The sequence below is a fragment of the Lepidochelys kempii genome, chromosome 8 (assembly GCF_965140265.1).
Source record: "Lepidochelys kempii isolate rLepKem1 chromosome 8, rLepKem1.hap2, whole genome shotgun sequence".
NCBI lineage: Eukaryota > Metazoa > Chordata > Testudines > Cheloniidae > Lepidochelys > Lepidochelys kempii.
Window position 1 is genome coordinate 97933963 of NC_133263.1, and position 22100 is coordinate 97956062.

The window sequence follows — 22100 nt, forward strand, 5'->3', positions numbered from 1 at the left end:
GAAGACTGCGAGGAACTACAAGACCCAGGGTGAATGGGCAACATAATGACAAATGAAATTCAGTGTCAACAAATGAAAGCAACACACACTGGAGGGAAAAATTTAAACTACTTGTACACCTTAGAAGGTTCTAAATTAATCAGGTAAATGTATCATCTCAAGAAAAGGACCCAAGAGTCAGTGTAGATAGCTTGGTAAAGACCATTACTCAATGCACAGTTATGGTCAAAAAAGTAAATAATACATTGAAGCTTGCATAAGGAATGAGATCACGAACAGTACAGAGAATATTCTAATATACTCAACTGTACAGCCTCATCTGAAATACTATTTCATCTCAAAAAGGATATTGCAAAGTAAAGGGATTTCAGAGAACGGCAACTAGAATGATCAAGGGCCTGGAAAAACTCTCATATGAAGAAAGATTGAAAAGATTGGGACTGTTTACATTATAAAAAGAGATGAATAAGAGGGGACATAAGAGTTTATAGAAGGTAGATATATAACTTTGTTCCCTCTGTCTCATAACAAGAGGCATTTAATTAAATTTAAAAGGTGGAAAATTCAAAACCAATACTTTTTATATAAAACACATAAAACTGTGGCACTCACTGCCACATTAAGTATCTGAGGCCAAAAATTTCAGATTAAAATAGAAATTGTGTATTTGTATGGATAAAGAATAATTCACAACAAAAAGTTGGCGAAGGAGGGATATCAAACCTCATACTTCAGGGTTTAAGCCAATCTCTACTGGGGATCAGGCTGAGACCTAACGTGGAGGACAGATCTGCCTACTGCTGGGTTCTAATACCTTCCTCTGAAGCAAATGGTGCTGGCCACTGATAAGAGTCTAGACTAGACTGGACTAGATAGGCATCATGTCTGATCCAACAAGGCAATTCCTATGTTATTCCCATTTTTGGGGGTCATACTGGAGACAAAAGGGAGAAGTACAAGAGGGACAAGAGAGGGAAAGGGGCGGGGGGAAGGACTGGATATTAGTCATCTTTTAAAGCTCTAAAAATAAAAAAGTTCCATTTCTCCATGAAGTCAGTGATAGCATGGACATTCACTTAACCACATACCACCATCCCAAATTTAAAAGCCTAATTAGGCATTCTTACAAGACCATAATTCCTTTTTTGAACTAAAAAGTCAACACTAGTGCAATTTTTAAAAACCCTTATGGCCAGCTGTTGGCATTGTTAATATTATAAATGTGAATTGGGCTATATTTTTAAGTGCTAGATGACTGTGGTTCTGACCCTGCCTTCAATCCTTCAGACACACAGAATAGATGGTTTTAGGTTCTTGGGAGGCTCACAATAACAGTGCTGCAAAATTCTAGAGAGATTCCTGCCTGCTGAGTTACATCAAAGGTCTAAAATAGGTCTAAAATAAAGTAATGAAGCACAACTGTTAATAAAGGCAGCACTATTTACTGAGCAGAAATACACTACTTGTCTGAAAACTGTTTTTTGACTACCACAAATGCACCACATTTTCCTTTGTGTCTAATATGCTAGATGAATGTCTTAAGTCTCAGTCTAGTAATTCAGAGTTGAAATGTTTTATACATGAAGGGGTCAGATGCCCAGTACAGAAGCAGTCCTAACCAAAAGGCAAGTTAGATTCTGAGTGCAAAACAACTAGATCACACTTCACTAATCAATGAAGACCAGGCAAACAACAACAGTGGTAAATGACAGTCCGAAGCTATGTTTGAGGCAAAATTATATTATTGTATTTGTAAAAAGAACACTATATATTTAAGATATAAACCAATGCTCACTCTTAAAGTTCTTTCAAATACTGTAGTGCTGGGCCATTAGTACTGTAATGGTTATGAAAATAGAGAAAATATGAATTCTAATGCTCCGTTAATAAAGAATTAAAAATTGTAAAGGACAACTTAAATAGTTACAACTCCAGCATTTTGTTAGTTATGAATGTTTAATTTTAGCAGCTAGAAAGCTACAATGCTCAAGAAAAACCTTGTACATTTCATGAAAAACATTGATTTAGATATCTTTCATATCATTAACACTTTAATTTTGCAAATTTATCTTTTGTATACATACCTTATCCCAAAATAGTTTACAAGATTAAACAATTACACAGTTAATATCTAGCTATTATTTAAAAAGGTACAAGCACTATTTGCTGTCCTCTGACATAAAAGGAAATGGAGGAGTCCATGAGGCATAAAGACAGAGGGGCTGTCTCGGACAGCTGAAACAGCAAAAATCTCAAAGCAACAGTAGCAAGAATGTGGAAGGGATAGAGATAAGCAAAGGAAGGGAGTATGTAGAGGTATGGCCCCTCAAATAGAGTGGAGCAAAACTGATTTTAAACACACCCTGAAATGAATGTTGATCTCATGGAGCAATTTAAAGCTGAGGGTGATTTGAACATAATCCTTTATATATTTGAAAAGGTAGGTAGGGGTAGTAGGATTACAAAGATGTTAAAATTTGTGGGTAAGGTGAAGAGAACTTTAGAGGCCAGAGAAAAGGAAGGAAGGGAGGTGAAAGCATGTTTGAGGATTTCAGTAGAATCAAGGTAAGTGACAGCCAGGCAAATCACTACAGAGATAGACAGATCTGCATGTGCAGGAGCTATGGAATGAGAGTTCATTATAAAGTATGGCACTAGGAGCAATACAAGCAAATATAGTCTATGGGCATGTGCTGAATGGGCTCCTCTTGCGTAAGTGACACACTTAAGATAAATTCAGTTTAAATAATCCTTGAAGTTTACTTGGGTAGGACTAGCACAGGTAATTTTAAAAATTATGACCAATTGAATATCAGCAGCATTAAAATGGTAGCTAAGGTGAAAGTTCAAGATAAGGGGAAACATAGCTAGAAATGGCTTTTCTTTTATACTTACATTATACAATGTAACTTTCTACCTAAGGACTATATCAAATATAAATTCTACAAAATTCAGTTTACATTCTTAAAAAATGTAATACTTTAACATGAAAGATAGTCACACAGAACTATACCTGTACTATTTGGTGTTGGAATCTGATGGTTTCCTAGTGATGTTACTACAGGCCCAACTGCCAAGGACGAAGGTCGCTGCTCTGATTTCAACAACTGAGAAGATTCTAGAAGGTATTTCAATATGTAAAAAGAAAGCAAACACATATAAGCAGCGGACTCCTGCTTTCCTGGAAGGAAACCCCTAGTAGTTTTATAATACCTTTGATAGCCATGATCTAGACAATTGTTGCCATTCTTCAAAGAGAAATATATATTATTTCCTTCTTTGCTGTTCATCTTTTTGTATTTATTAATCCGTGAAGCTGGTTAGAAAGTCTTACTTCCCCCCAGCCATAGAAAAAAAACGTTATAATTACTGGTTTATATATTTTCATATTGTACTGTTCCTGCAATATAACATATCCAAATAGGGGACACAGTAAAGGGACTGCCATAGGGAAAAGGAGTAAAGAAAAAAGGAATATACAGAAGGAAGTTAACTCTCTAATTGATAGCTAAGTGTTCTCCGCAAACTTTTTAAAAACTGAGATGTATAGTCTCTAAAGACCCCCTTTTTTTAAAAAAAAACGAAATGAACAAAGCCAAAAATGCACATCAGTGAAAAAGACTAAAAAATGTATATTTTTGGTTAAGAGTCAAAGTGCCATAGTTACATGGACTACATAACCCAGTTCACAAGCCTGAAGATGTATGCTGATGATAGAACTCATTAAAGAATAAGCCTTCATCCTTTTTTGCAATTGTATACACTTTTCATTCATTTATAGCAAATATGCTAAAAAGAACAAGCCAGTAGCTTAAACCAGCTGAATGTAAACACTACATGAATATTTTTACTGAACCATCTGTCTGTGTACTGTACCTGGAGGTAATACAGTCTGGGTGGGCATTGTAGTGATCACTGTAGGTTCCAAAGGACTAGGCTGATATACTGCATCAACCGGGTTAATAGTACTCTGAGAAAAAGAAATAAATTAAAGCTTTTTATTTTTTAAATACAGTAAAACATGTTCCATGTATGAAGATGCCCGAATGCAAGACAGCAAAGTCCTGAGAGAGACTTGACATACAAATTGACAGTTGAAGACATGAATTATTTTGCAAGTGTAAATACTTTTTACAAAGAATGCTAAATTAAAATATTCTAAACTGAACTTGATGTAAACCTGAATTCTCCTGTAAAGAAGTCTAGTTTTCCAGCTTTAGTTTCTACAATTCCCTGCAACTCCCATTAACAGCCATTGTGTGCACAGAGGAGGAAGTGAGCCTAATTTTTCATGAAGACCATCAGATATGTAAATTATAATTTAGAAAACAAAATATTGTCCAGACTACACTAAGGAACTACATAAAACTGTAAAATCATCACCAGATTATTGGGCATACCTTTGACAAAAAGCATTTTTCATGGATTTACAGTGTTCATTTCAACACAGGCACTCTGACCCCAACCCAACTTCCATTAAAGTCAATGGGAATCTGTTGACTTCAGTAGATACTGGATCAGGTCCTAGCAGAACAAGCATCTCAGAAACATACAATGCAAGGGCCTTTGAGCCAAACAACTTGTATGATTGTTCCTCACTTCACTGTTCTTGTATTTTGTTATATAATATACCTATGGCTCCCTGCCTCTTTATATGCAAATGTCTTGGACTGCTATATTTAGGCTTGGAAGGATTGGCTTTTTATCGGTAAATATCAGTAAACATCAATCTCGTACACACAAACCAATGAAAAAATATTTCTATCGATAATAACTGAAATTTAAAAGATAGAAAAAGAAAAATGCTGCTTGAGAACTTAGTAGAGTCAAAATCCAGTGATTTAGACTTTTGAATTAGGATGGTTACAAATGGACCAGTTAATGAATAGTAAAAATAGGTTTGGTTTTCCATATCTAAGGATATTTACTTTGTGTATTTTGACATGTGATATTGACAATTTGTGTTTTAGCAGTTTAAAAAGCTTTACCTTTTTGAATTTTAATGTCTACTGTCAAATATTTATCTGACAATTTCCTGCAACTGAAAACCCTTTTTAATCTAATTAAATTTTCAAAGAATACTTAAACTTTGATATCCTCAAAATTATATATATATATATATATATATATATATATATATGAAAATTGGATTCTGCCAAGCCTAGCTATATTCGTTTTTGTTATTAACTAGGTATGTAAAGGTAGATCCTGTCCCTACCCCAAATATTTTGCTATTTAAGGTCTTGCAGATTTTATACCCACAAACTCTGCATGGATGTGCTAGAAAATCCTGATGCCAGACTGGGGTCTAACTAAACAAGGACTAGGGACAGGAGCCAACATGAGATTTCATCCGTTACTATTTTTCTTGCTTATACATGTTTTTCATCCTTTCACCTTTATTAATTCTCTCTCTCTCTCTTTTAAAAATCTACACTGCTTACTTTCTCTCACTTGAGTCCAGATTTACTTTTAACCCTGCGCTATTTTCAGACCATTTTCTTGGCCCTTAGTGGTGTGTGTTGTGGTGGTTGTGTTTTGTTTTTACAAATGCCCTATTTAAAAAGAAAGATGTTAAAAAAATAAACCACTGCCTATGCTCATTGCATTTTTTGATGCAGGCTAAATGTAGTAATGGCCTCCCTCTCTTCCCTTTTCCTTATCTAGTGATAAAGAGTTCGAGTATTAGTTATGTTAGGTGGCAGTGGACTACTGAAAATATGAAAGTTATTCATATTGAGTTATTTGACTGGCTCAGACTGAAGCTGCTCTCCTCCTTCTAATGTTGAGAAATCTGCAGCTTCTTTAGGTTCTGAGAAATTGCTTCTCTAATGCTAATGTAACACAGAATCAGTTTATATGTGGTAGTTAAGAATCCACTGCTACTTTTGTTTACTCAGCTCCCTCTTTGCATTAGGGACACAAAACTATCATTCCTTGAACAGTTTTAAAAATTAATATAACAAGACCTTCTGGGTATGTTTACGCTGCAATTAGACATCCGCAACTGGCTTGTGCCAGCTGACTCGGGCTTGTGGGGCTTGAGCTGCGGTCTATTTAACTGCATGTAGACATTCCAGCTCGGGCTGCAGCCTGAGGTCTGGGACCCTCCCACCTCGCAAGATCCTAGAGCCTGGGCTCAAACTCAAGCCCAGATGTCTACACTGAAATTAAACAGACCCACAGCACAGACATACCCTCTGTGTACATAGGAGCTCACTGGCAATGCATTTGGCTGTAATGTGGGAGAACAAAAAGCAAGCATCTAGTTTTCAACACTTTTTCATCTTTCCTCTTCCTCTCATTCAACTAACTTTCCAATTTCTATATGGAAATCAGTAGCGTCAATAACACACTTTTCTCCCCTTTCAAACAGGCTAAATCTAAATTCAAACCTCATGTTAGATAGAACCTTTAAGAAGCTGTAGCACTAAAGTAGAAAATTTAACCCAGTATCTCCAGTGTATTTCCTAACTATGAAAAAACTACTGAACATTATCAGTAGCAAATTTTTCAAGTGAATATTTTGACTGTCACAAAGACTCCCCACCCCAAGTAATAAATTAACTATTTCCAGGACTGAACACCTGTAAATTTTCATTAATTATTCTGCTCTCCCCCAAGAAATCGTATCACAGCACTGAGTATTTGACAGCTCAGCAACAAACACGGCCCACCGGATTGGAATTTTTATATTAACACACAAAATTTCCATATAGGCTGACAACTGGGTCACATGCCAGCCCCATCTGTTTTTAAACAAGTAAGATATTAAAGCTCAATAACCAAGGTTTGTAACAGAAAGCCTTAATCTGAGCAAAAAAGGTACTACTGCACCACTATAATGCAAAAGTTGTTCTCAATAAAAGTCTTAGTGTTCATGAGACAATGCTTTATGTAGATATTGCTAAAAAACTACCACAACTCGGCAGAAGATAGAAGCTTTCAAAATGAATGATAAAAAAGTGCACTGACAGTTTGTGTTAGGCTTTGGTGGAATACCCATTACTGAAGCCATTTATGTAGAGTTAAATAAATTTCTGAAATTACATTAGGCTGAAAGTTCCTTTTCAACAGGTCACACCAGTTGCACATATGATTAAATGCAGAAGTATTATCAGTAATATATTTGTATATTATACACATATTTTAAAGAATCAGAAGTATTTTTACCACGGAATGTTCCAAACAGAAAACTAAATTCAGCCTATAACCAGTGATTTTTAACTTCTCAATCTGAGTTACTCATTCTGAATTTCTACTGTTTCACATAGTTGTTTAAAAGTTTGAGATCTTATGTTGGTCTCCATCAAAGATAATCGACATACAATTAAATTCCATCGTGTGTGTTATTTCAGGCACACTTAAATCTACTCCTCTACCATAGTTACTGGCTCTCTGAAATACTGCTCCACCCAGTGTTCACAGAGAGGAAGGTACAGTGAAACTCATGACGAAATTGCATGATATGCCACATCTGCCATTAATTAAATATTTGCTTAATCCACTATGTGGTCATCTTCCCTCACATTGCCTGTAGTGGATAAATTTACCAGGTGAGGGATTCACAGTACAGGACGCGTGGTGAGCTTCATGGTCTGCAGAGAAAGTGATGAATAATTACCTTGTCTCAGACCCCACTCAACGTCAACCCCGGTTTGATTTACTGCGAAGGCAATGGAACTTTCTGAACTGGTTTCGTACCAGATGTGGAATTTGTCCTACAGCATAATTTCGGTGACGTTTTAGAAACAATCCACTATGTTGATGTGGCCAGCCACATATCATGACACACATTACTCCTGGTGGAATTCTGAATCAGAAAATTAAAAATTCTCACCCAAAAATAAAAAATTCTGCAGACAATATTTTAAAATTCTGCAAAATTCTGTACATTTTATTTGTCAAAACAACAAAATAACACAACATCAGTTTCAATTATTTTGGTAATTTATTTCAAAATACCTGTCACTAAGTATGTCTGCAACAATACAGGCAAAAAAAAAAATAGATTCAGGAAATGTTGTTGGGTGCGGGTGGGAGAAGTATGGAACAAGTTGGTTTTTGTGTTTTGGGGTTTTTTTTCGGGAGTGGGGAGGAGAGAATGTTAGGGAGTTGGGGAGCTTCCCCCATGCACACCCTGGCTGACCCCAAGCCTCCCCCATTCAGTCAGGCACATCTGCTCCCTCTTCCCCATATGTCCCTGCAGCCCCCTACCCTGTCTCCATGTGGCCCTGCAGCCCCCTACGCTGTCTCCATGTGGCCCTGCAGCCCCCTACCCTGTCTCCATGTGGCCCTGCAGCCCCCTACCCTGTCTCCATGTGGCCCTGCAGCATCCCTCCCGTTCAGCCTCTGGCTCAATGCTGTTACTCCACTAGCTCCTGAGCCCGCGCCCCAGTCTGTCCCACACACTAGCCCTTCTGAATCCCAGTTTGTGATGCCCCCTCCCCCCCGCAGCCCTGTGTGCCCCACCTCTGTCTGTCCTAACCTGGCTCCACAGGCAGGGTGCTGTAATGAATGCAGCCAACTGCTGGCTGTTCTAGCGCCACAGTGGCCGCTGGTGGGTGAAAGGCAGAAGTGAAGCACTTCTTGGGTAGAATGTATTTTCTGCAGAAAAGAAATTCTGCACCAAACATGAACTCTGTGCATGTGCAGTGGTGCACAATCCCCCCAGGACTAACATATTGTTGAGGACTGTAAAATGACTGAAATTCCTGGAGTCTTTGTGCCTTGAACATCACTGATTAGAACACTGTGACTTAGCTTGACCAGATTGCATATGCCAAATAATAATACATCCCAGTTCTCTGTGGACCAGAATAGTACCTGGAATAAAAGGAGGTCCCAACGACTATTAACAAGCTAAATTAACTGACACTAACTATCCCAACTACAATACTAAACTGAGGAGAACTGGCATATGCTACACACCCTATCAGGCTGAAGCTGGCTGAGAAGGAACTGAGGGCAGTTCGGCAGCACAGCCCTATTTGTCCTTACAATGGGGCAAAAGAATGTGTAAGGAAACATGCATGGACTGAACGAGGACTGTTACCAAGAACCTCCAATCCAAGTGGAGAACCCATAGGCACACTACTCGAAGACCTATTACATGGTGTAGGTCTGCAAACAAGCAATTTAAATATTTATCCCAAAGAGTATAACAAATTGAGAAACCAAGCAATTTAAAAATGTCATTTTTCATTATTTCCCTGCCTATCCATTATTGTAAGCAAAAATACCAGATGATAGCGCATCACCAGTGTTCTACATTCTATAATAAATAAATGAAACAGAATGGCTCCGCATTTGATTCTGTATCCTCTTCAAAGTGCTGACCATAATCTTTAAGGTATTTCATGGGACAGGCTTAGCTTTGAGTCTGCCTCTACATTCACAAACGCTATCGTTGATGGTACAGTGGGTGAAACTTCCAGTTGGCAGAGACAGCGTTTTTGGGTGTTCAACTCCTTACCACAAAAGTGATCAGAATGAGCCAAAAACCTGACCATTTCCAGAGCACAATTTAAAACCTACTGCCGGTGTTTTTTACTGAGTCAGGGAAAGGCTCCAGCAGTGGGGACCCAGGAGGACACTAAATTGCTAAAAACAGTAATGTAGATGTGAGAGGCGCTGCTTGGACATGCAGAGAGCCATGTAGAGTATTTAAGATTCTGGCATGTCTTTACTTGCCTAAGCAGTAGCTCACCATCTACACTACTATTTATATCTGTGCTAGGGAGGCATACAATCTATGTACCCTACACACCGCCATAAGTGTAGACCTAGCCTTAGGGTGAAAGCCTGCTCTCACTAAAGTCAATGGGAGTTTTGCCATTGACTTCAATGGTGTCAGAATTTCACCCTCAGTGTTCAACAAGGTGTTTGTTAACACATTTTCTAGTTTAAACTGCCCACACATAATTGGGACAGCTATTACTACCACCTCAGACTACAAAGAAGTTGTTGATGCCCCTACACTATACCTATGTTGGAGATTTTAGCCAGTGGAAATGCTTACAGACCCAGGGTCCACATCTCCAAACCCTCGCAAGTACTGCAAAGAGTACTGCTATACGATATTGCTGCATGTCCTGTCTCCTCCACCCCATATAGCAGAACCGTTCTGCTACATTTAGAGCAATATCCCTCCCATGGAGATAGGAAAGAATTTCCTAAGCATATGTACATATTTAATGTTATGCCATATTTACAACAAGCATTAAACAAAGTCTGCATTTACACTCTCGCTGCAAAGTTCAAATAGACACTTGTCCATGTAAGAAAAACATTATACAACTGACACACTTTTAGCACACAAAAAACTGAGTGAGCATAAAAGCTGGTCTACCCTCTCACCCCCAGGTCTCTCCACATTGGAGAGGAAGTGTGAGCAAGCCTGCTTTGCTATCATGCCTGACCTGTAGAGGGGAGCCTCAAGCTCCTGTGCAATCAATTCGGCACCTTTTGCTAGCACTAAATTCTCAAAGTTTAAAGGAAAAACTAATTTCACCTTCAGATCTAGATCTTCATGATAAACATTTGCTTTCACAATTAGAATAACTCATTTTGTTGGACTGCAGCTGCTCTTCATTGTCATGAGATCAAGTCCCAAAAAAGGTTCAAAGTTCTGATGAGCTCATATATAAACACATTTCCAGATCTCAAGCATGTTAACAAGGGTGGGTCTCTACAGTTTTTGAAAGTGCTACAATAGAAGAAGAAAAATATATAACTGTATAAGTTCTACAGCTTGTGTTGATGTCTACTTGAGAGATTGCCTCGCCCCATGACATGTCTACCATGGCAGATGAGGTGTTCATTGTGAGGGTCCCTTGGCTCTGTAATTCACTTCCCACTTTGGCTTGAAATAGCCTGAGTTTTTAAGCCATCAGGACACACTACAAAAGCCATCAATTTGATAAGGCTTTTGGGGATGGCTGAAGGGAGGGACTCTAGGTGGAGTGGAATGATGTATACTTTGCTACTTACTTAAGACTGGTATGCTAAATTTTTCTTGTTGAATTATGCTGTTCAGCGACATTCCTATTGCTTGGAAGCATAACTTTTGTCAACTCAAGCTTGTGCACATAATTTTTACATGTTGAACAGAAATATACATTATATCAAGAGTAGAATCCATGGAAGGAACAGATTAAGGGATCAGAAATTACACTGTAGATTGTAACGAAAAGAATATCCAGTTTTTAGGAAATTAAGTTCTAGAGCAATCAGTTCCCTATCAACACAGATGTGATTCATACTCAAACAATGACAAACACAGAAAGAGGAAATAGAAGTCATGAAGGACTGAAAACAAAGATAAACGGGCAAAGTTATATTAAAAATGAGATGACTGAAGCAGACTTAATAACAAAATCTTTTTTTCATTTCTGTGTGTCAGATGCAAAATACCATATTGAAAACACCATCCCCTTATAGCATGTGGACAACAAAATATACTCTATTTATAAAGTATGTCAGATTCAACATAATACGCTTATTTTTATCCCAACCATTTCCCCTTACATCTGGTTCACATGCAGATTTTAATTTGTTTAATTAAGTTTAAATAAACAAGGATACATTCACAATACGGCCACTTAAAAAGGTAAGTAGAAAACCTGGAAAATATTTTTCCTAATGGTAATGATGGATGGCCAACTGCAGAAGCTAAAGTTTCAACAGATAAAAAAACAAGGTAACTGAAGCAGTGAATAAGAGAAAGAAGGAAGTTTGTTGTAAATGAGTGGAAATTCAGGTCTCTGTTCACATGTTCTGCAGAAATAAAGGGAGATAAAAGATTAGATTTAAACTTACTATAAGTCCATCTGCGTGCTTCTCCTCATTACTTTGGTCCTTAAGGAAAAATGTTAAAAATATTAACACATCAATCTTTTATATTTAATCAGTTATGTATTGTGACAATTATACATACTGTATGTTTCTCTTAGGGATGGTTCAACTTGTTTTTAAAAACCTGAAGTGACTTTTGAAATTAGGACTTAAAAGCGTTTGAAAATCTTACCTATCACAACTACAATACATCATAGTTGTTGCCAGCAGGCTTTTAGCATGGCTTCCCTTACTAGTGCAGGTGAAACTTTTTGCCCAGGTCTATAATATAAAGATGAGTCTCGGGGAAAAAAAAAAAAATCCTGTCCTCACAATCAGGGGAATCACACTAGCAACAGGCACACACACACCATTTTAGCTTGCAGTTCTGCTCCCTATGTGGGTAGGGTTTACCAAAATTATCTAGCAACAAGTATTGTAATATCAGCCAGCACAAGCAGCTAAATTTAGTTTTAACTTTTTAATGTATTGTAAGTCATAGTTTTATTTAGTATAAACCTAAAAAGGCATTTGCAGAATATTAAGTAATAGGGTGCCTTGATTTCAATATCTGACAGTTGGCAATCTCTTACATACTGTTTTTACATACTTAATGATAAGATACTAAGGGCCATGAGTTTCCATTGGTTTTAATTTAAAAAGAAAACAAAAACAAAGAAAAACCAAACCTCAGGCACTTAATATGACCCATTCCTTTGACACAAGAGATTGTTCAGTTTGCTGTTGCCATCTCTTAACATTACGTTTATAATGTTCCCCTCTATTCGACATTGGTGAGGCCTCAACTGGAGTACTGTGTCCAGTTTTGGGCCCCACACTACAAGAAGGATGTGGAAAAATTGGAAAGAGTCCAGCGGAGGGCAACAAAAATGATTAGGGGACTGGAACACATGACTTATGAGGAGAGGCTGAGGGAACTGGGGATGTTCAGCCTACGGAAGAGAAGAATGAGGGAGGATTTGATAGCTGCTTTCAACTACCTGAAAGGGGGTTCCAAAGAGGATGGCTCTAGACTGTTCTCAATGGTAGCAGATGACAGAACAAGGAGTAATGGTCTCAAGTTGCAGTCGGGGAGATTTAGGTTGGATATTAGGAAAAACTTTTTCACTAGGAGGGTGGTGAAACACTGGAATGCGTTACCTAGGGAGGTGGTGGAATCTCTGTCCTTAGAAGTTTTTAAGGTCAGGCTTGACAAATCCCTGGCTGGGATGATTTAATTGGGGATCAGTCCTGCTTTGAGCAGGGGGTTGGACTAGATGACCTCCTGAGGTCCCTTCCAACCCTGATATTCTAGGATTCTAAAGAAGTAAAATACATAGAATAACCTATACCTCAATAAAACAGCATAGCCAATACCATTAAATGGAGGGGGAAAGATTCTACGAGGCTCGACAGAAGACATTTTGACCAAAAAAAAGCGGGGGTGGGGAAATACAGAAAAAACAAATAAACCTTGTGCAGTAACTGCAGTTCTTCGAGATGTGTCCCCCTGTCAATGTTTCACTTTTTACATGCATGTGCCCTTGTGCCTTTGATTGGAGATTTTTCGTAGCAGTGCCCATTCTGCCCGCACATGCGCCCTACACATCTTCATGCCCTGTTCTGAGGTTATATCAGCCTGGGTGGGCAAGCCACCCTCCGTTCCTTCTCTACAGCAAAGTCCACAGAGGCAGCTCCAAAGCACAGGAGAGGAGGGCGGGTAGTGCAGCACCCACAGGGATACATATCTCTAAGAATTCCAGTTACTGGGCAAGGTGAGTAACCTCTCTTCCTTCAAGTAGTGTCCTTGTGGGTGCTCCACTTTAGGTGATTCCCTAGCAGTAATACTTGAAAGAGGTAGAAGTTTTGGAAGAGTCCATCACTGAAGAAAGAAATGCAATGCCTACTGCCACATCTGATCTTACAGCATGAATTAGGGCACAGCAGTCAGAAAAAGTGTGCACAGAGAATCATGTTACAACCCTGCAGGTTTCAGCAACAGTAATATCTGAGCAGAGCTATCAAAATAGACTAGTAGTGTGCAGTCAATCTTAAGGGAGGTGTAACCTCAGTGAAACCATAACATAACAGGCAATAATACATTCAGAGATCCATTGAAGAAGTCTCTGAGTGGAGACAGGCGCTCCCTTGTACATAACTGCAATAGAAACAAGGAGACTAGGGGCCCAGTAAAAGGCTAACACCCTCTTAACATCTAGTCCAGGGGTAGACAACCTCTGGCATGCATGCCAAAAGTGGCACATGAGCTGATTTTCAGTGGCACTCACACTGCCCGGGTCCTGGCCACCGGTTCGGGAGGCTCTGCATTTTAATTTAATTTTAAATGAAGCTTCTTAACATTTAAAAACCTTATTTACTTTACCTACAAACAATAGTTTAGTTATATATTATAGACTTATAGAAAGTGACCTTCTAAAAATGTTGAAATGTATTACTGGCATGCAAAACCTTAAATTAGAATGAATAAATGAAGACTCGGCACACCACTTCTGAAAGGTTGCCGACCCCGATCTAGTCTATGAAAAGCAGACTCTTGAGCAGACATGCGGCTTAGGAAAAAACCTCGAAGGCGAGTAGTTTGTTTGATATGATTCAGAGGACATCTTACGTAAGAACTTTGGATGAGGTCATAAAGACCTTCGTGGATAACAAAGTAAAGAGAGGATCTGCCACTAAGCCCTCATCTCTCCAACCCTTTGAGTAGAAGTGATAGTCACCAAGAAGGCAGCCTTCATAGATATATACAAGTTGAGAAGTAACTGAGGGTCGTTCGCCCATGCAGCCCTATATAGCCTTGGCACAGGCCACAAGGATGTGTAGGGCGCAGGTTGGGGCAGAACAGGCACTGCTACCAAAAAATCTGCAATCAAAGGCACAGGGGCACATGCGTACCTGAAGTGCAGCACCCACACCGACACTACTAGCAGAAAAAGTCTAAGTTTCTAGCTACTGAGAGCGGGTATGCTTAGTTAATAAAAGCATAATATCTGCTTTCCACATACAAGTGTAGTTATATTACATATTATTGCTAGAACACAAGTTATGTAGATCCATTACACGTGCAAGAAAAAGTGGGGCAATTTCAGTCTTTATTTATACAGAGGGCTCTTCAATCTAGCAGAGAAAGGTATAACATGATCCAGTGGCTGGAAGTTGAAGATAGACAAATTCAGATTAAAATAAGGTGTAAATATTTTTTTTTTTTTTTAGAGTAAGAGTAATTAACCACTGGAACAATTTACAGGGAGTCATGGTGGATTCTCCATCACTGGCAATTTCTAAATCAAGATTGGATTTTTTCTAAAAGATCTGCTCTAGGAATTATTTTGGAGAAATTCTATGGTCTGTGCTATACAGGAAGTCAGAGAAGGTAACAGGGCTCCTTTCTGGCCTTGGCCCATGAATCTACAAAAAGAAATTAGCCAGATTTTGCCTCTGTGGCTTTGGAAAGAGAATAATGCTGGAATCTCAAATATTTATAGAATAGAGAACTAAATGGAAGCATAATAGTGACATCAATAAGCAGTTTCAGGGCTACCAGTTCAGACACAAGACAATAAACTGTCTTTAAGTAAAGGATAAGAACATGAGAATGACCATACTGGGTCAAACCAATGCTCCATCTAGTTCAGTAACCTGTCTCTCAACAGCAGCCAATGCCAGATGCTTCAGAGGGAATGAACAGAAAATGGCAATTATTGAATGATCCATCCCGTCATCCAATCCCATCTTCTGGCAGGTAGAGGTTTTGGGACACCGGGAGGATGGGGTCGTGTCCCGGACCTCTTGGTTAATAGCCATTAATGGACCTAGCCTCAATATGCAATGCAATGCAGTTGTACAAAAATCCAAGTGCCATGAACAGGACTAATTGCTAACGTTTGCATCAGAAATTAAACCAATTCAAGAGAAGATCTATGTAGCTTTCTAAAGGATTCAGAAGTACTGTGCAGCCACAAACTATATGTACACGTGAAGGGCGTTTAAGATGGCGGAGGCAGGAATTAAAACGGTGAGGGAGGACTTGTAGGGAATATGATATTTTCTCTATGTTCAATTAACTTTTCCCAGTTTGTGTATAAACCGAACATTAAAACAAAAAACTTATCTCTGAATTATTTACAGAAGTCCTAAATGAGTATAAAAAAAGAGTACATGCTGGCAAAACTCAAAATCTACAGTAATTCTCTTATTTTTTTAAATGAGCAACCAGCTAGTTACCGGTGCTAAAGGAAGGACTTGAGGGAACACTGGTCCAATTCAGTAAAGGCAAATACTACATTTGTAAGCTCACTGGGGCACAAACTGTGTAGAACTCTACACCTGTACGGCACTTAGAACAACAGAGCCCCAATCACCATGAGGGTGCTGCTACTTCAGGCTTTTCCACTTACTAAAACTCAAACGTTTGTATCGGTATCAGTTGAAGATTATAGGCCACATCTGTCCTCCTTCCCCATAACCCACCCTGGTCATGAGAGAGATCTGGAAATTTTATATTTAACAGGGACAAAGAGCCAACTCAGTCAAGTTGTGACAGACCTTGAAGAAGATTAGGTTTCAATGCCTCCTAGGGAGAATCTGCATTAGGAAACGTTGCCCATTTTAGCAACTACAGTGCAGCTGCACTTGTGCTATTTACAGTGAAAATTATAGCATAAGCCAGGCATAGACGTTCATCACAATGTCAGCTAACTCTGAACAGGATTCGTTGACATGGGGCTAAATATGCCCGTGCACGCTCTCCACTCGACCTTACACCATTGGCAGCAATGGTACAGCTACACAGGGATGAAAACCAGGTACAAAATTTTGTATGTACTGAACCTATGTGACAATAGCAAACTACCTTAAATTATGCTTTAACAATTTTAGCACACAGTATTTAGTTTTGAAACTAAAGACCAGAAGGGGACATAAAATACTGTTTCTCCAACAGATACCTTAACACTAAAAGCTTACATTTCTTCATAAGGAAACTGGCAAGTCAAGATTTGGACTAAATTTAATCTACAAATAAAACCCCAAGGAATAGGCTTTTCTAGCTCCAGGTTTACATGGAACAAATTTTACATGGCCTTTGAGACAATTACTATAAATCCAATCTGAATTGTAACCATGTTTTTAAATACACAAAAGTTGCATTAACACATTTGATCTATTTTTTAACTTTTAAAATATTGTTATTCCATATAAACATGGCAGTTAATGCAATTTCCCCCCCACACCAATTTCACAGTTTTCCTAAAATTAGTTTGACTGTATTTTGTCTAGTTAGCAATTAAGGACATGCTCACTTTATCTCCTCTACAACAGAAATCAAAGCTGTTCATACATTACCCTTGAAAATGATTTGGAAAAAAAAAAGTTAACTAAGACGACAGTTGAGCATACTGAATTTCACATAAATCCTGAACTGACACTAAATACAGAAGGATCTCATCCTGCGAGGTTCCAAGTGCTCCCAATTCCCAGTGGCATCAATGCATCACAGGATGTACTTGGCACTACAGGATTAAGCCCAGGAGCACTATCTTTGAAAACTTTTTTTAAAATATTTTTAGTCTAGAATACAGCCGATGCTTTCTTAAAAGCATTCAAGAGCTCCATTACAAGTTGGTGTGCTTAGGTTGCCAAGGCCTCAGTCCTGCAAATACTTATGCAGATGCTCAACTCTTTGCAGAACAGGGGCCTGTGTTTAGTAGCACGTAAAACAGTAAATTGGACAGTGTTGTAATTAACAATCTAAATAGAGCAAGTAAGTCCCAAAAAACTACAACTTTAAGAAAGAACACTTTAAATACTCAAACAGAATTTAAGAGGCATACCGAACACTTTCCAAAGTGGTGTGGAAAAGCCAGAGTGCATTTCCTGTATTTTATTTTCATATAATATAATTTTCTACTTCAAAAAGGCCCAATGTCAGGTTGGGAATAAAAATGTTTTAAAATTCCTTATCTATGTTAATAAAATATTAAGGTCTTATAAGAACCGTGTTGGATCAGAATTTAGATATTAAAAGGGATTTTTAAAAATATGCTGTTTTCATTCTTGTCCGATCTGTGTGAAGTGCAAAGTAGAGTGCATTTCATTTACTTTTATTTACTTTTCATTTACTTTTATTGCTAATTTCACTTTCTGGGTCCTGCATGACTAATAACACTGCATTAGCCAAACTGCAAGCCCTCTTCACTGTAATACTTTTAATATAGAAGTTGGGTGGCATTTTAAAAGGTTGGGTTTTGTAAAACCTACATTTTGGGCCTAAACTACCTGAAAATACCCTTTCAAGAAATTAATATATTGGGAGGAGGTGTCCTGTTCACTTGTACCCCAAGGCAAGTATAGAGGACAAATAAAGAGTATCCCAGGTTACATGCCACTCAGAAGCAGGTTCAAAGTAACATCAGTGACAGTCAGTAACCCAGGGCTGCAGCAGGTCACCATACATTCTGTTCCTATTGGAAGCAATGCTGGTAATATTACAGTTATTGTGCTATGACACTCTAGCTATCAATTTTATAATTTATAGCGGGTTACTTTGAGTGAATAACCCATCAGGTTCTTCACCAGGGACAGAGAATAAGCTAACACTGGCAGACAAGTAAAAAACCATCATTGCTACCATCCTGCTTCTTACCAGACATGAAAATCTGAACTCACCACAAGATCATCTTAACTGTACCTCCTTGATCTGCTGGCTACATTGCCATTATTACTTTTATTAATGCATTCTGAGAATCAACTCAGAAACAGGAAGCAAACTTTGTTATAAAAGCCAAGCGTGACTTTTCTTGTTTTATCTACTCAAGGAACCTTAAAAGTGTTCAAACTTAGGAAGTGCTTTCTTCTTACAACATAATAGACTTTACCCACATATCTAAGAACATTTGCAAGTTATTACAAAATGAAACTGTTACATCTAAAAGCTTCAAAATAAATAACAGTTTATAATTTTATAAGTATGATTTATTGGCAAAAAGCAAAAAGACTAGAGTAATGTCTAGTTTTGAGTATGAACTTCACACACATTTATTTCCTATAGAACTCTCTAATACAGTAACAAAAGTTAAAATCAGTCAGCACCGTGAACCAATTCATCACAATCATATTTTAAAATATAACCAGAATTGTTTCAAAAGAGTGTTGACTTATATTTTAAGCAAATGTAAAAAAGAGAATACAAGTTTTCACAATTGTGAGAGTATCTTACAATTTAAAGTTCAGGATAGCAGTATACTTACTTTAGCAATCTGCAGCAACACAATGCAGTGTTTTATTGATTCTACCATACTCTAGGAGAAAGAAATAAAACATTTAATATCTTTCTCTCACAAATGCGGTAAAATACAAGCTATTATCAAAAATGTATTGATCATGATGAATATTAACTAAAAGATTTTGGCTAAGGAGTTAAGAAGGGCCACTCATGGCTGGTAGAGTCCCAATCTATTGTTCTCCTTTTCCTATTTACAACAGAACATGCAAAAAAAACGTGTCAATATGGCATGTTGAAAGAAACTATACAAGCAACATATAACACAACACAAGAGCAAGAGTGAAGGGAAACCAATTTAAAACTTAAGAGAAACAATTTATGAATAAGCTTCCATGTAAATGTCATACCAATGCAGGTAAAAAACCACCACAACCAAGATATCCCCTAATCCAAAGCCATAACTTAAATTATAGAGACAGAGAAGATTAAGTTAAGAGGGCAAGGAAGGGAGGGAAAAGAGAAAGGAGGAGCAAGTTCTAGATAATGAGCAAATCACGCAAGTTCTGATATTTTTAAGGAAATTCTGAGAGACAGGAACAGGAGAGGAGCAGACTGTACCAGAGAGGGAGTCAAACCTGGAGAGCAAGGTGAAAGAAGTGGGTTTGAAGGAGTGTGAAGAAACTTATCACAGAAAACAGGGCTGTTGTCTGTATTGTAGAGAGCAGCATGTTAAAATGGCAGGAAGGTGAGACGGCGGAGGAGATGAGGATAATACAGATTGGCAGTGGGGAGTGATGGGAGAGTGTGTGTGTGTGTGCAGGTTTCAGAGTAACAGCTTTGTTCGGGTACGTCTACACTACGGAATCAGGTCGAATTTATAGAAGTCGGTTTTTTAGAAATCGGTTTTATATATTCGAGTGTGTGTGTCCCCACAGAAAATGCTCTAAGTGCATTAAGTGCATTAACTCAGCGGAGTGCTTCCACAGTACCGAGGCTAGAGTCGACTTCCGGAGCATTGCACTGTGGATAGCTATCCCACAGTTCCCGCAGTCTCCGCTGCCCATTGGAATTCTGGGTTGAGATCCCAATGCCTGATGGGGCTAAAACATTGTCGCGGGTGGTTCTGAGTACATATCATCAGGCCCCACTTCCCTCCCTCCCTCCATGAAAGCAAGGGCAGACAATCGTTTCGCGCCTTTTTTCCTGAGTTACCTGTGCAGACGCCATACCACGGCAAGCATGGAGCCCGCTCAGGTAACCGTCACCGTATGTCTCCTGGGTGCTGGCAGACACGGTACGGCATTGCTACACAGTAGCAGCAACCCATTACCTTCTGGCAGCAGATGGTGCAGTACAACTGGTAGCCGTCCTCGTCGTGTCCGAGGTGCTCCTGGCCACATCGGCTGGGAGCGCCTGGGCAGACATGGGCGCAGGGACTAAATTTGGAGTGACTTGACCAGGTCATTCTCTTTAGTCCTGCAGTCAGTCCTATTGAACCATCTTATGGTGAGCAGGCAGGCGATACGGACTGCTAGCAGTCGTACTGTACCATCTTCTGCCAGGCAGGCAAGAGATGAGGATGGCTAGCAGTCGTATTGTACCATCTTCTGCTGGGCAGGCAAGAGATGACGATGGCTAGCAGTTGTACTGTACCATCTTCTGCCGAGCAGCCATGAGATGTGGATGGCATGCAGTCCTTCTGCACCGTCTGTTGCCAGCCAAAGATGTAAAAGACAGATGGAGTGGATCAAAACAAGAAATAGACCAGATTTGTTTTGTACTCATTTGCTTCCCCCCCTCCCCTGTCTAGAGGACTCATTCCTCTAGGTCACACTGCAGTCACTCACAGAGAAGGTGCAGCGAGGTAAATCTAGCCATGTATCAATCAGAGGCCAGGCTAACCTCCTTGTTCCAATAAGAACAATAACTTAGGTGCACCATTTCTTATTGGAACCCTCCATGAAGTCCTGCCTGAAATACTCCTTGATGTAAAGCCACCCCCTTTGTTGATTTGAGCTCCCTGAAGCCAACCCTGTAAGCCGTGTCATTAGTCGCCCCTCCCTCCGTCAGAGCAACGGCAGACAATCATTCCGTGCCTTTTTTCTGTGCGGACGCCATACCAAGGCAAGCATGGAGGCCGCTCAGCTCACTTTGGCAATTAGGAGCACATTAAACACCACATGCATTATCCAGCAGTATATGCAGCACCAGAACCTGGCAGAGCGATACCGGGCGAGGAGGCGACGTCAACGCGGTCACGTGAGTGATCAGGACATGGACACATTTCTCTGAAAGCATGGGCCCTGCCAATGCATGCATCATGGTGCTAAAGGGGCAGGTTCATGCGGCGGAATGCCGATTCTGGGCCCGGGAAACAAGCACAGACTGGTGGGACCGCATAGTGTTGCGGGTCTGGGACGATTACCAATGGCTGCAAAACTTTCGCATGCGTAAGGGCACTTTCATGGAACTTTGTGACTTGCTTTCCCCTGCCCTGAGGCGCATGAATACCAAGATGAGAGCAGCCCTCACAGTTGAGAAGCGAGTGGCGATAGCCCTGTGGAAGCTTGCAACGCCAGACAGCTACCGGTCAGTTGGGAATCAATTTGGAGTGGGCAAATCTACTGTTGGGGCTGCTGTGATGCAAGCAGCCAACGCAATCAAAGATCTGCCGATATCAAGGGTAGTGACCCTGGGAAATGTGCAGGTCATAGTGGATGGCTTTGCTGCAATGGGATTCCCTAACTGGGGTGGGGCCATAGACGGAACCCATATCCCTATCTTGGCACCGGAGCACCAAGCCGGCGAGTACATAAACCGCAAGGGGTACTTTTCAATAGTGCTGCAAGCTCTGGTGGATCACAAGGGACGTTTCACCAACATCAACGTGGGATGGCCGGGAAAGGTACATGACGTTCGCATCTTCAGGAACTCTGGTCTGTTTCAAAAGCTGCAGGAAGGGACTTTATTCCCAGACCAGAAAATAACCGTTGGGGATGTTGAAATGCCTATATGTATCCTTGGG

At 39.5% G+C, this 22100-nt stretch overlaps 1 protein-coding gene across 9 annotated transcripts in view; it reads right to left on the reverse strand.

The window, feature by feature from the left end:
* OSBPL9 (oxysterol binding protein like 9) overlaps positions 1 to 22100 on the reverse strand; it is a 142316-nt gene that overhangs the window by 30321 nt on the left and 89895 nt on the right. For 8 of the 9 annotated variants that reach the window (XM_073357739.1, XM_073357732.1, XM_073357733.1 and 5 more), the window contains 4 exons: positions 19101 to 19151; positions 11821 to 11859; positions 3877 to 3970; positions 3014 to 3118 (listed from right to left, as the gene is read on the reverse strand). In XM_073357739.1, the coding sequence (XP_073213840.1) occupies positions 3014 to 3118; positions 3877 to 3970; positions 11821 to 11859; positions 19101 to 19151 (289 nt within the window). The remainder of the gene's footprint in view (positions 1 to 3013; positions 3119 to 3876; positions 3971 to 11820; positions 11860 to 19100; positions 19152 to 22100) is intronic. The other variant, XM_073357740.1, reaches the window with a different exon arrangement.